This window comes from Diadema antillarum, unplaced genomic scaffold (assembly GCF_040938485.1).
Source record: "Diadema antillarum isolate AM-2024a unplaced genomic scaffold, OU_Dant_1.0 seq00000981_RagTag, whole genome shotgun sequence".
NCBI lineage: Eukaryota > Metazoa > Echinodermata > Echinoidea > Diadematoida > Diadematidae > Diadema > Diadema antillarum.
In genome coordinates, this window is record NW_027271821.1 from 341,325 (window position 1) to 354,563 (window position 13,239).

At 39.9% G+C, this 13,239-nt stretch overlaps 1 protein-coding gene across 1 annotated transcript in view; it reads right to left on the reverse strand.

Annotated features, from left to right (window-relative positions):
* Positions 1–5,078: 5,078 nt before the first annotated feature.
* Positions 5,079–13,239, reverse strand: part of LOC139742134 (uncharacterized) — a 33,791-nt gene continuing 25,630 nt past the window's right edge. The window contains exons 16-21 of the mRNA XM_071652702.1: positions 12,546–12,664; positions 11,508–11,654; positions 9,213–9,300; positions 8,096–8,321; positions 6,085–6,473; positions 5,079–5,570 (exon numbers count right to left, since the gene is read on the reverse strand). Of these exons, the coding sequence (XP_071508803.1) occupies positions 5,079–5,570; positions 6,085–6,473; positions 8,096–8,321; positions 9,213–9,300; positions 11,508–11,654; positions 12,546–12,664 (1,461 nt within the window). The remainder of the gene's footprint in view (positions 5,571–6,084; positions 6,474–8,095; positions 8,322–9,212; positions 9,301–11,507; positions 11,655–12,545; positions 12,665–13,239) is intronic.

Consider the following 13,239-nt stretch of genomic DNA (forward strand, 5'->3'; position numbering starts at 1 on the left):
CACTGAATTGATCAATATTTTAGTAGTAGCCATGATAAAAAAATCATGGGTGTACGTACTCGTATCAATTCAGTGCTTATTTACGTCAATGTAGGGCAATTTGTCAGTCAGTTGCATGAATCTTAATTTTTTTAGATAAGACATGGATGCAAAGATTCTTTGATAACAGGTCAAAGTCACAGTTTATACAGGATTATCAGAGGAAGAATTAAGATGCAGATCAATTAACATCAATTGAGCGATAATTCCATGTGCATTACATATATCAAAACCTTTTTTTTACATACTGTTTCAGTGGTGGATCCAGAGAGGGGTGTACCGGGTGCGCACCCCTTCTTTATTTTTTGTTAAAACCTAAGAAATTAAAAGAAAAAATGGGGGGGGGGGGGGCAAGTGCGGTCCCCCCCCCCCTTAATTTTGTAAAGGCGCCTCCCCTTTACTGAATTCCTGGATCAGCCCCTGCTGTTTTGTTTTTGTTTGTATTTTTTTAGCTCTTAGAAGTGAGTCTAGTAGAAATCCTTTTCCATGTAGCCAGGTTTCCAAGTCCAACAGGAAGGCTGGGGGTCACACAATAGGGATTAGGGGGATTAGGGGGATTAGGCAATCTCTATTCATTGACAATTAGGGTACAGACACCTGCGCCAATAGGTATACAAAGCACCCCAGCATGCTGCCAATCAGTGAATAAAGCTGGGTAAAGGGGTGAATGCCCCCCCCCCCCTTCCCCCCATCTCAAAGGCAGGATTGAAAAGTGGTGTGAAAGATAGTTAGAGAGGGGGAGGAGGAGAGAGAGAGCGAGAGAAGGAAAGAAAGACAGAAAGATTGAGAGAAGGGGTGTGTAGGTCAGGCTTATGGTTTAGTCTAGCTGTGACTCAAGACAACTACTTGTATTAAATTACAGTAGTGATCGACATAAAATGTCTGGCAAGCTGTTTGCAAGGAGGATATGAGGCCATTCATGCACATATTATGTCTTTCACGCACCATGCCTAGCTATTAAAGCATTATGAACGATACTCTGATTTGAGTACAGCAGGGCTAAGAGAAGATAAAGCAACAAAATTTCAATTTCTTGACAAGAGAGAAACATTAAAACAGCAAAAATAACAACAACAAAAACCAATGTACATGGGTGACAGTGTTGAGGCGCAGTGCGCTTCGGTCAAGTGGGCGGATCCAGGGTTCAAGCTTTAGCTGCCTGTGACACCAGTGCCCTCCCTACTACCATCCTCAGACAAGTGTACAAATTCATGTCTGACTGGAAGAGCTGAATGGATTTGCCATGTGAGTGGCAATAGGTGACAGTAAAGCTGGAACATCATCCCAGGAAAGTTAGAATTAGGGCAAAGTAGGTGTAGTAGAGTAATGATTTGTCTGATGAGAATGGTCAAAAATCAGATTCTTTCCTCCAAATTCAGTATGGTTGGGAGGTCTGCATAAAGCCCTTTCACACAGTCAACAATTTTAATAGTCCCAATTATTTGGGTGGCGATTTGGATTGCGACGCTAAAAACTATCAGTGAGATTCAAATTGGCATCCATGCGTAACTGCAAGTGCAATGTTTCTAAATAGTTTTATTTTAGTTTCTGAAAGAGTTGCGCTTTTCTTTCTGAAAAGTCACAATTATTTACAGTGTGAAGTGTGCATGAATGATGTGCCAGATCATATATATTTTTTACAACCCATAATTAACATCACAAGATTGACTCATACACAGTTTGGCTTTCAATATAAACCAGTGCCTGTCACAATTTTACTTCATGAACTAGTGCACAATTTAGATCACAATTTTTTATGCCTCCGCCACGAAGTGGTGCCGGAGGCATTATGTTTTCGGGTTGTCTGTCCGTCCGTACGTCCGTACGTACGTCCGTCCGCTTTCGTTTACGCGATAACTTGAGTAATATTTACTGGAATTTTGCCAGACTCGGTCCAAGTATGAAGTATGATGGGGCAATGATTTGATTAGATTTTGGGTGAAATCGGCTAAAGGTCAAAGGTCAAGGTCAAATCATGAAATTATATCCGTTTACGCGATAACTCAAGACTGTATGGAGCAAATTTCACCAAACTTTGTTGGAGGATGATGTATGATGGGACAATTACTTAATTAGTTTTTCAGTGAAATCGGACAGAGGTCAAAGGTCAAAGATCATGGTCAAATCCTGAAATTTATCTGTTTACGTGATAACTCAAAACTGGATGAAGCAGCTTTCACCAAACTTGGTCCAAGGATGATGTATGATGGAACAATTAGTTGAGTAGATTCTAGTGACATTGACAAGAGGTCAAAGGTCAAAAGGTCAAGGTCAAATGCTAAAAATGTTGCTATTTCTCCCATATCTATGCAATGCCTGCAGTTATTTTCGTGAAACTTAGTGTAGACATGTACTACTGCGTAAAGATTCTCCAGAGAGTTTCATGTCATAAGGTCAAAGGTCAAAAGGTCAAAGGTTAGGTGAAAATGTTGCAATATCACTTTTCTCGCAAATGGTTCAATGTATCTTCATGGAACTTGGTACATATGCATGTACTGACTGGCAGGGATTATCTAGGGAATTTAGGGGTCATAGGTCAATAGTCAGGAGGTCAAAGGTCAAGGTCAACTCCTCAAAATGTTACTATTTCCCTCATATACTAGTATATGCAATGATTGCATTATTAGTTTTAAAATTTAGATGTATGCACATGTATTACTTAATGGAGATTCTCTTGAAAATTTCCAGCCAGAAGGTCAAAGGTTAAGGGTCAAAGGTCAGGTTTAAATGAAAAAATATATATATTTTGTACTGTAATTAAACTCTTTCTTCATACCTTGAAAATTATACTCAATGCATAAACTTATAATAAGGTCGGTCAGAAGTCGAGTAAAAATTTTCAATTCCCCAAATATGTGTACCTGCACTCTTTAATAGACGACTATAGCAAACCCAGTTCGTGGAAAGTGAACATTCAAGATATTTCTGACAAACCTGTTATTTCGATATTTTGCCAGTTATGTGAAAGTGTCATCACACATTTTGAAGACATTGTACTATACACCTAGGGGAGAATCATGCATTATGGCGGAGGCATCAGTCGCCGTAGCGACATTTCTAGTTTTCTTATGCTTTTTCGGTCTGTATATGCATGAGCCTAGTATTAACGCAATGGAAGTAGGCTATGTGCAGATATAAAACAACTTAACACTTCTAATGAGGAAAAGTACCTTTCTTTTGGGGCAGTTTGGGCATATACGGTCCTCGGGTCATATTTCTCCTTCGGCTTCACGGCCTTGTGCTGGCTGCTCTGGCTCGATGACCGCTTAGCCGTCCGCTTGGACGCTGCACTGGACGTTCTCTCTTCAGGCTGGGGGTCAGCGGCTGACTCCCCTGCCTCAACTTCATGTTTGGGAAAATAAAAGCAAACAGACCCTATGATGAAGTGGTATCATGAATAAAGTCCACACAATGAGGGATTGAACATGAGTTGAGTAAATGGTACATAAGTATTTTTGCCCAAGCAAAGAAAAAAGACAAGACCGATGATAATTTTGACATTGACAATGGAAATAATGGCTATATATTGATACAGACCCTTCCAATCAAATGAGATATCACAATAATAGAAACTCTTAAATCTGCAGTGATGAGACACATATAGATTCTCGGTAAAAGCAGAGTGATAAGGGAGCATCTCATCATAACACTAATTACTGGTCAAAAAAATCACAATTTCTGTGTATTCTAATGCTCTCGCAATCCTGATACAATAAAATGTCAATATGTACTACATTTCAATACCACAGTTTGCTTTATCAAGAGTCTACTGTATATCCTGTAACTGGGGAAATGAATATAACAGTGCCAAAATGGGTTCCTTTTCTTCTGTTCTATCTATAGCTGTGACGAATTTGGTCTTCAGAGTGACTTGCTAGATATCTTTTTCCATAAACATCTGAGATGTCGAGATGAACACTATGGTTGCTGCCTTTCAACTTGAAACTATGTCTGTGGAACATACAACCAGCAAATAATGTTTCTACAATGACATATTTCCTCCTTTTGTGTTGGTGTCAGATTTTAAGAGCACTCTTAACACACTTAGCAAACAGGAAACAACAAAGAACCACAACTGAAAAGAAAGCTGACACTTCCTGTAATTTGAAGCATTAAGGATCCACAAGATGGAATATCAAGTGTCTTGGGTTCTCTGGATGTAATTATGATGTAGATAATGTACTTTGTGCCAAAACAGTAACTTACTATTCTGTCCAACTTAATGGAAAGCTGTATATATCCTCAACCATTAAGAATATTTTGAGATGAGGTTGGTAGTCTTAAGGTAGTTTTAACTCTTTATGTGCCACGTTCGCACGTCCGGCTCAGTCGACGGCGTGCCAACTTCGCATATTCTGCTCAACAAACAAAGCCGCCAAAACCGATCGATAAATCGCTAATCCCGCGGTACAATCAAAGCGTTTCTCGTGCTTTTGTTCCTCTCACATACGGCTTGCATTCTATGTGGTGATTGACTATCAATCGGAGTTCCCAACTAGATTTGTGTGTACATTCTAAGTTTCTGTCACTATTTTATGTGCAAAAGTCATGCCTTTACAGTAATGTAGCAATTGGTACTTCAAAAGAAAAATTCAAAATAGAATTGTGATACATTGTAAATGGAAACAAAGTTTGGCATTCCTCTTTAACTTTGCTCAATATAATGTCCAGCTTAACAGAAATTTGTAGAAGATATACAAATTGGAAAAACAGAATTCTTTCTCAAAGCATGACTACCTTCGTGTCTCAGAATAACGTGGCACACAGGGGGTTTTCACCATGGCACATAAAGAGTTAATTGCCATATACTTGAAAAGAAAATGTGTTTTCTTCTTGATGGGGAACTGAATAAAAAAACAATGTGTAGTGGTGTTGTCAGTTGGGAAGCAATCATCTTGTCCTTAATTGACTAGACATCCTACTGTGATTTATAAGTCAGTTAAAGAAGTTGTGAACAAGAAATTTGGAAATGGTGTACATATAAGTCTGGGCATGGGGCTAGTATGAATATTATTTAGTAGCTCCATGGTCTGGATATCTCACAGGTATAAAACACACTCCATGAGTGAAATTATATTGCAGAGTTTGATTGACTGATAGAATGCAACACAGTCTGTCATACCTTTCTCCAGTTTGTCTTCATCCTCGCAGTCTTCCACATCCATGTCGATGATCTCATCTTTAGTCCCTGCCTTCACATCCCCCTCCTCCTTCTCCATCTTCTTCTCTTCCTCTTCCTCCTCCTTCTTGGTCCTTGCTGAGGCTGATGAGGCACCTTCGCGCTCGTCGCTGGAATGCTCGATCTTCACCCGGCACACGTCGCTCTGGAGTTCCCATCTCGCCTCCTGAGGCTTGGGCCTGGGCGTCGTCCAGACGTCCCCCTTCCCCGGCAACGATGGTTGGTCTGGGTGATGCTGATCGGGCGTGGTGCCAGCTTCCCCTCTTTCCTCCGATTCTTCCTTGCCCTCCTGGGTGTCTGGCGTCTGTGGTGCAATGATTTCGATCTGCGGTTCGCTCCTCACTGGCACAATCTGCGTGGTCAGAGACATTATAGGATTGCCTGTTTATGTCAGAGCAAATTGGTCATATTTTTGAACATTTTTTTGAATATCTTTTTATCTGTCCTAAATGAGTACATGTACATTAACACATATGGGCACATGTTTCCTGCATATGGTCAACAAAAGCATATCAAGAGAGCTAGTGGTCATACCCTTGTTGCCAGATTGCCACTTTATATCAGTGATCTCTACTGGCCAAACCACTATACCTATACCACTTTCAACTTTCTTTTTTTAGTCGGTTCAATCTTATTCATTTCCCTTCATATTCTTGCACATTTCTGCACACCTGTAAACAGGAGACATACATACATACATATCATCAACCAAGTCTTATGTTGAAATTTCCCCACTGTGAAAACTCCAGTCATAAGACTTTCAACATACCTACCAGCCATCCACACAAGTGTTGTGATACTTGCCAGGCAAAACTGAGGAGGACGTTGTACCCATATTTTCTGCCTCCACATTTTGTCACACTCACCTTTTCTGTAGCCTTTGTCCAGGCAGTCTCCATATTTTCTGGGGCCACCGACATTCCCCCTGCTTCGTTGGCCTCCTCGTTGAGGGCGCCTGCACTGCCGTCCAGTGGGACGTCCACCCCGCTGTCCCGGGCCTCCTGGTCCTCATCCGGCTCGTTGGCAGAGGAGAGGCCTGGTGAGGGCAGGGCCTGGTCCAAGATAGGGAGGGCGAGGGGTAGGCCCGTATCCCCGCCCTCTCGGGGAATGTTTGGGGTAACTCCCGGAGATGGTGAGGAGGGCTGATTTTCCGGGCGTGGGTGCACTTCAACTGACATGGACTCTGGGCAGTCACTGTCGGAACGGCCCTCCATCGATGAACTGCCTCCCTGGCTGCGACTGATTTTGAGGGCATCTGGTCGTTACAGAGGAAACAAAGCACTTCATGATTTGTACTGCATGTCTTGATACATACACAGACTGGTTGACTCAAACACAAATCACATTCAAACCCGCGAGGTATACAAGAGATTTCTTTGAAAATGATGGTAACATTTTCTGTTATTTATCTGAAGCTAGATATTAGTGCTGGTGTAATAATGTCACATCTCTTCAGTCATAGGAAATCACAATGTAAGAGTAATATGAACACTAGAACTCATCAAGCTTTCTGTCATGGCTATTTATGGGTTGATCCAATCACAGTGACTTTATTTGTTGAACTGTAATTTTTTTTGGTCAGCTTTTCTTTCTGTCAAATCTACTGTAAAGCACGATATATTCGCAGCATGAAAATTTTGCGAATTGGAGCCGACGGCCTTTCTCGCAGCATGAAATGTTTGCGAATTGCCACTGGCATCCAATGCATATTGAGTATAGGTAAGAACTCGCATGCATTTTAATATCGCGAATGCTGGCGCTCGCAAAATTCGGGAAACTAAAATGCACGCGAACATTCCTCGTTTTACAGTGCTCTTGCCTTTGTGTGCATGCCTGTTACGGTATGTGTATGTATTCAACTTTCATTTGTATGTACACTTTTCATGTTCTTGTACTAAATCGTTTTACGTATGAAATGCAACTAGACAAAGTGTTTTATGTTGTTTTCATTACTGCATAGGCCTACATATTCCTTTCATTGTTTTACTGTAACACACAATGTAAAATGTTTTACTTTGTTAGTGTGCCCTTTAATTTCTCAGGTTTTATTTTCACAAATATTTCCTGGCTGAAGTGGACAGGTGCGTCAAAATAAATAATTCAAACTCAATTTTAATACTACTGGAAAATACCACATGTATCCAACGATTCTCAGAAAAATAAACAGAATTTATGATGACCTTTATTTTTCATGGTAAAATACAAAAGCAAAGTTCATGTTGGTCTAACACTATTATTGTATTGGTGAAAATTTTTGATATATTTCTATGAATTTCTGATTGGCTGGTCCATTTTTCAGTCATCCATTCATTCATTCCTACATTTCCATTTAAATTCATTCCTTCATTGAGCTTTCTCCAATGTATTCACTCCTTTTCTTTTCCATGCTACATAGTGCAATAGTTACGCAGCAGAGCGAAATGCACAGAGATGACAAACATCCCAAAGTTGCAAGGCACTCAATGACTTAAAACACAAATACCAAAAATAGACAATATGAAAGTAGTTAAGTAATCATATTAATAGTGGCTGTTTCAAATAATCTAAAACAAATTCACATCCAACTAAGCTTCCACTTCTTACTGCAATGAAAGTGGCATGATGGGGTAATTCCAAATGTGAACTTGGCAGGTATTTGGGGGGGGGGGGTCAAATTAACTTGTTTTCTTGGATCTTCAAAACCACAACTGAGAGCAGAATGGAGTTTATATTATTTCTGAAGTATTTGTTGCAGAGATAAAGCTTTTTCATAATGTCTCATGGCCACACAAATCTCATAGCTTTTCTATATAATAGTTACCTTGGTACTTTGAAAGTCATGAAATGTGTTACATGTAGTAAAAAAAAACCTGGTGTAAGCCTCGCATCAAGCCTGACCTTTAAGCATGCCCCTCTTCTTGATGAACCGTGGCCGCTTTCGTTTCTTGATTGGGACCTCACTCTCCTCATCCGTGGAGATGTCACTGGAGGAGAAGTAGACAAACTTGGTGTCGTCTTCATCCTTGCTGATGCTGAAGGAGCCCTTGAGGATGGTTGCCGTGATGCGCTGCGTCCTGGCAATCTGCAGCACGGCGTTAAAGAACGTCGGCGTGGAGTTTGGATCCTGCTACGACACAGAAAAAAGTTATTGATGAGTGTTTGACAATTTGCTGTATTTGTGCTGATGGTTTGTTTTTGTTTTTTTAGGAAAAAAATGTGGAAATGATCAAAGTAAACAAACAAACAATGTGGGATACCATGAATAATATGTATCACTGGAAAGCTTAAACTCTGGAGAGAGTAACAAAAGTGATATAAGAAATTCATAGATCTTATCAAGTCTCTCACGGTGATAAGGATCAAATATCTACATTGATAACACATTATAATTTACTGTTATCTGAATCTCAATTACAATTCTTGCACACACATAGATAAAGATGTAAAAATAATCACAAAGATAAGATATAAAAATGAATCATGTTAAGTAGAGATATTAAAATGTACCGGTATATAAATATATATATATCTATACATAAATGAATATATAAAAATAAGTTAAATATAAGCAAAATAGATATACAGATATGTAAATGAATAGATATATACTTGTTTTAAAATGATGGAGCAGATCCTAATCATATGATTGATTAATTTTGCTCATGACCAGTCATTAGTATTCAATGACCACTCAATGGCATTTTTATATCATTATGGTTAATGGACAAGATTTCATCTTTTTATTCACTCACAAAGTGGATGATTTATCAAACGACAAGGATCTGCTTCATCATAAAAAGCAAATAATACACATCATTTCACTTGGGCATAAGTATAATTACCCATACTAAGTATCTTTCAAACAGTCCAAATGCCCATGGCTATCACCTTGGGCATGTAAGACCATTCTAAAGATTACCTTGTGTGGGTAATTGATGCTTATGCCCTCACTGATGGGTATTATATGCAGAATGATGAAACGAAAAGGAAATAGCACACTAGGCATATGGCATACTTTTGTCAGAATGGATTCTGCAATGAGGGACTTTCCACGTCTCTTCTTCATCTTGGATTCAGAGGCCTGGTTCTGTTTCAGAATCTCCCTGTAGAAAGTGAGAGGTCAGAAGTGAGCTCGCTAGCTAATTAATCATAACAGGTTTACGTCATTAATGATATACAGTTCAACCTCGATTATCTGGCCATGTCGGGACCGGCGCTCATCCGGATATGGGAGACACAATGTTAATGTATACAGCTGTCGTCCAAGTTGCCGTCCCAGTGCACTGGCAGCTAGGCAGGTAGCGTACCCCGCAACGACGGTATAATCTAGATGCTAGCCTGCGCAAAATTGTAGTCCCTTCTTCACAAAAATAAAGTATATCTTGTAGGTAAATCTGTGAGTTTTGTAGAAATTTTAATTGAGTTTAAAGCCACTGTTTTTTCTCAATTTTTTAGATGAAAAAAAAAAAGTCCTTCACTGCGTGAATGCGTCCGGATAATACAGATTTCTGGATAAAAGGAGGCCGGATAATTGAGGTCGAACTGATTAGGAAATCTATTGTCTACAATCACACTAGGTATGCTCTCAGCTCGTACACTTGTACACAACTTTACTAGTTCCGGGGTCCCATTTCATAAAAGTTGATATGATAACAACTCCTGCTGAAATGGCAACTTCCCATAGCAACAGCCAATCAGGAAGCTGGATTCTTGTCGTTACCATGACAACTGTCATGTTCAAGGGTTCAAGGTGTTCATGGGGTGTGATATACAGCACTTCATAACATCTGTTGGTAATGACAGCTGACTGTGCACAGTGTGCTAGAAGTGCTGGTAATTCTTATAGAGTGGGAGCTCCTGATGATACGGAAAAATCCATACTGGTCTGGTTTTTTTTTTAATATTTTGTTGTTTTTGTTTTGCTTTGTTTTTTTTTTTTTTCATGTAAAATGCAAGTATCAAAGTTGGTAATTTACATGTGCTTGCCTCAAAACTTCAAGCTATGACTTTATTTGTGGCTGACAGCCTCAATATCATTATCATATGCACATTGTGACACACTACACTACTTTCTAGACAAAAAGGCAAAAAACAATGTTTCTGATTCAATTCATGTTATTTTCCTTTAAAATCAGAATCATTTTGCAAGGAAGGAAATGCATCTGTTTCTGCAAAACACACTTAGACCGACTGTCGCCATGAGAGTTGGCAGGACATGAGTCTGTTGGCAACACATTATCACAAACTTCAGATGTGTTATTCTGTTGCAATCTATAAGAATACAGACATCCTGTTTACTGTACAATCTGTTATTTTCACAACAGTTCAATTTTCGCAAATTTTGCTTATCGCTGTTTGGCCGCGAATTCAACAGCACATGAAAATTTGTGAAAGGAAAGGCATTAGTGCACTTATGATAGCCTTGGTGTCAAATAAGAAAAAACAATATCTCGCGCAAATGTATGTGACCTCCTCATAATATTGGCCAAAAAAATGCAAAAATAATAGCTTTTACAGTTATTCATGGAGAGTTCATGAAAGGTATTTGTAGACAAATAGATTGGTGTTTTCTTACTGGTCATTATGATTACAAGTGAATACTTTGAACCATGCTCAAATAAAAATAATTTTGTGTGAAAAACGAAAATGTCATTCTTATAAATACACCACGGCAGAATTAAAATTATGGTACAGCTAAAGCTTCACTTCTTAAATACTTTTGCAAAGGTCAAAACATTCAAACTGCACATAAAACTTAATTGTACAAACACCTCCAACCATCAATGGCCCAATATTGTAATGTAAGAAATGAGTTTGGGATAATTGTGATTGATGTTTGCTCTTAGACTGACAAAAACAACTTGAACGGCATGAAAAGACAAAAAGCAAAGTTCTGTTGAAACAGAGAAAAACACCTATTAAAGGGAATTACCAGTCTAGCATGATTTGTGAATTGTGTTTACAGAGTACTGTGATTCAAGTCTGCTTTTTCAACTTGGAAAAATAACATGTTTCCACACGAGTTCTCTTGTAGGTGTTTGTTTGTTTGTTTGTTCATTTCCCATCTGAGAAGACAGCTTTATAGCCCATATTCAGCTACACTATAAAGCTGGTCTTCCATGGGGTCCAGTTGGATGTGAGGCAGGATTACTTCACAGGGTTAAATACCCTACTCTTTGTGATGAATGAATGAAGTGGGATCTTTTACGTGCATAAGTTGTGACTCTCTCACACAAGGGACCTCCTTTTTTATGTCCTATCCGAGGGACAGGGATCCGAGGCGTGAAACCTCTCCAAATCATCATCATACCTAGCCTTCTTCTTTAGGCTTTCCTGGGCATCAGGGTAGTTGACCACCACTTCCTGCAAGTCCTTCTTGTCCAGTACAAAGAGGTTAGCATATCCAGGTGAAGCAACGTCAGCGGTCCTCCGGTTGCCAGCGCCAACGCTGAGTAAGCTGTGGGTTGATCAAAGGACAGAAACCTGAACTGTCCCATTCTCAAGTGGTAATCATTGCAACCATGGACTTTCAAAACCAGAAATTAAAGGCAAGGCCAGAAGGTGGTCAAAAGGCAAAAAGATCATAACATAAAATTCAGATGACTTTGCAGATTGTCAACTCATTTTTATTATTTGGATGACATACCTCCCCATTATATTCCAGTTCAGCACACAAAGTATTATACCTGTACACTTAATCATGATTTCCATCAATTTTTTTTTCAATAGTATAGAATCGAAGGATTCTTTCCCAGATCTACAATTTCATTCATTCTTGCATATTTTCATTTACATGCATTCCATTACTACTATATGAATTTCTTGGCCTTGCTGAAGCATTAACACAATGCATTCATTGTATAAATGCACAAAAGTGGCAAATAAAAAAAAAATAGATTGGAACACCACACACAACAAGACACACACACACACACACACACACACACACACACAGATACCCAACATGCAGATAAAAAAACACAAAAACAGGACCATGGGGTATCAGGAAGCATTATCCTGTAATCACATAGTGAGTTCAGGGCACCATATATCTACCTCAAAATGACAACAACCACACTAGCCATGGGTGACTAGCTTCCATTATCATCATCATCATAATCATCATCATCACTATCACCATAATTGTTATCACTATCACCACCACCATCAGGATTTATTATAATTCACTATAATTGAATTTTGAGGATTGCCGTGATCATTAACATTATCTTACAATTGTCGGTGGTACTGTTGTAACAGTTAATTCACAAGTAATATAGTAAATCAAGTCTTTCATACAGTTAGGTTTGGAGTAGTAGGTTTTTGGCTGTTGATAACCTTTCCCCACCTGATCTCGCCAAACACACTGCCGGGATGCAGGGTTGCCAAGACCTTGCTGTTCTTCTCTCCCCCCAGGACCTGCACACTCCCATCCTTCACGATGTACATCTCTTTCCCAACGGCTCCCTGGAACAAGAGGACAGGAAGAGAAGAGGAGGGAGGATGATGATAATGATGATAATGAAGAGGAGGAAGAGGAGGAGGAGGAGGAGGAGGAAGAGGAGGAGGAGGAGGAGGAGGAGGAGGAGGAGGAGGAGGATGGGGAGGAGGAGGGAGATGAAAAGGAAAAGAAGAAAGAAGGGGAGGAGAGGATGATGAGGAGGGTGGGGAGGAAGAGGGGGAGGAGGAAGATGAGGAAAAGAAGGAGGAGGAAGAGGAGGGGAGGAGAAGGATGAGAGGAGTGGAGAAGGAAAAGGAGGAGGAGAGAGAGGAGGAGAAGGAGGAGGAAGAGGAGGAGGAGAAGGAAAAAGAGGAGGAGGAGGAGGAAAAGGAGGCGGAAGTGGAGGAGAGGAAGAAGAGGAGGGGAGGAGGAGGGGGTGGAGGAGGAGGAAAAGGTGGAGGAAGAGAGGAGGAGGAGGAGGGAAGAGGGATCAATGGTATTTGTGAGTGGTGGGAACATTATGCCATATTCTTCACAAACTCTCGCCATCTTTGAATGCACGAAGTCTAATTCCACAGGTTGACTGCTCACCAAACAATAG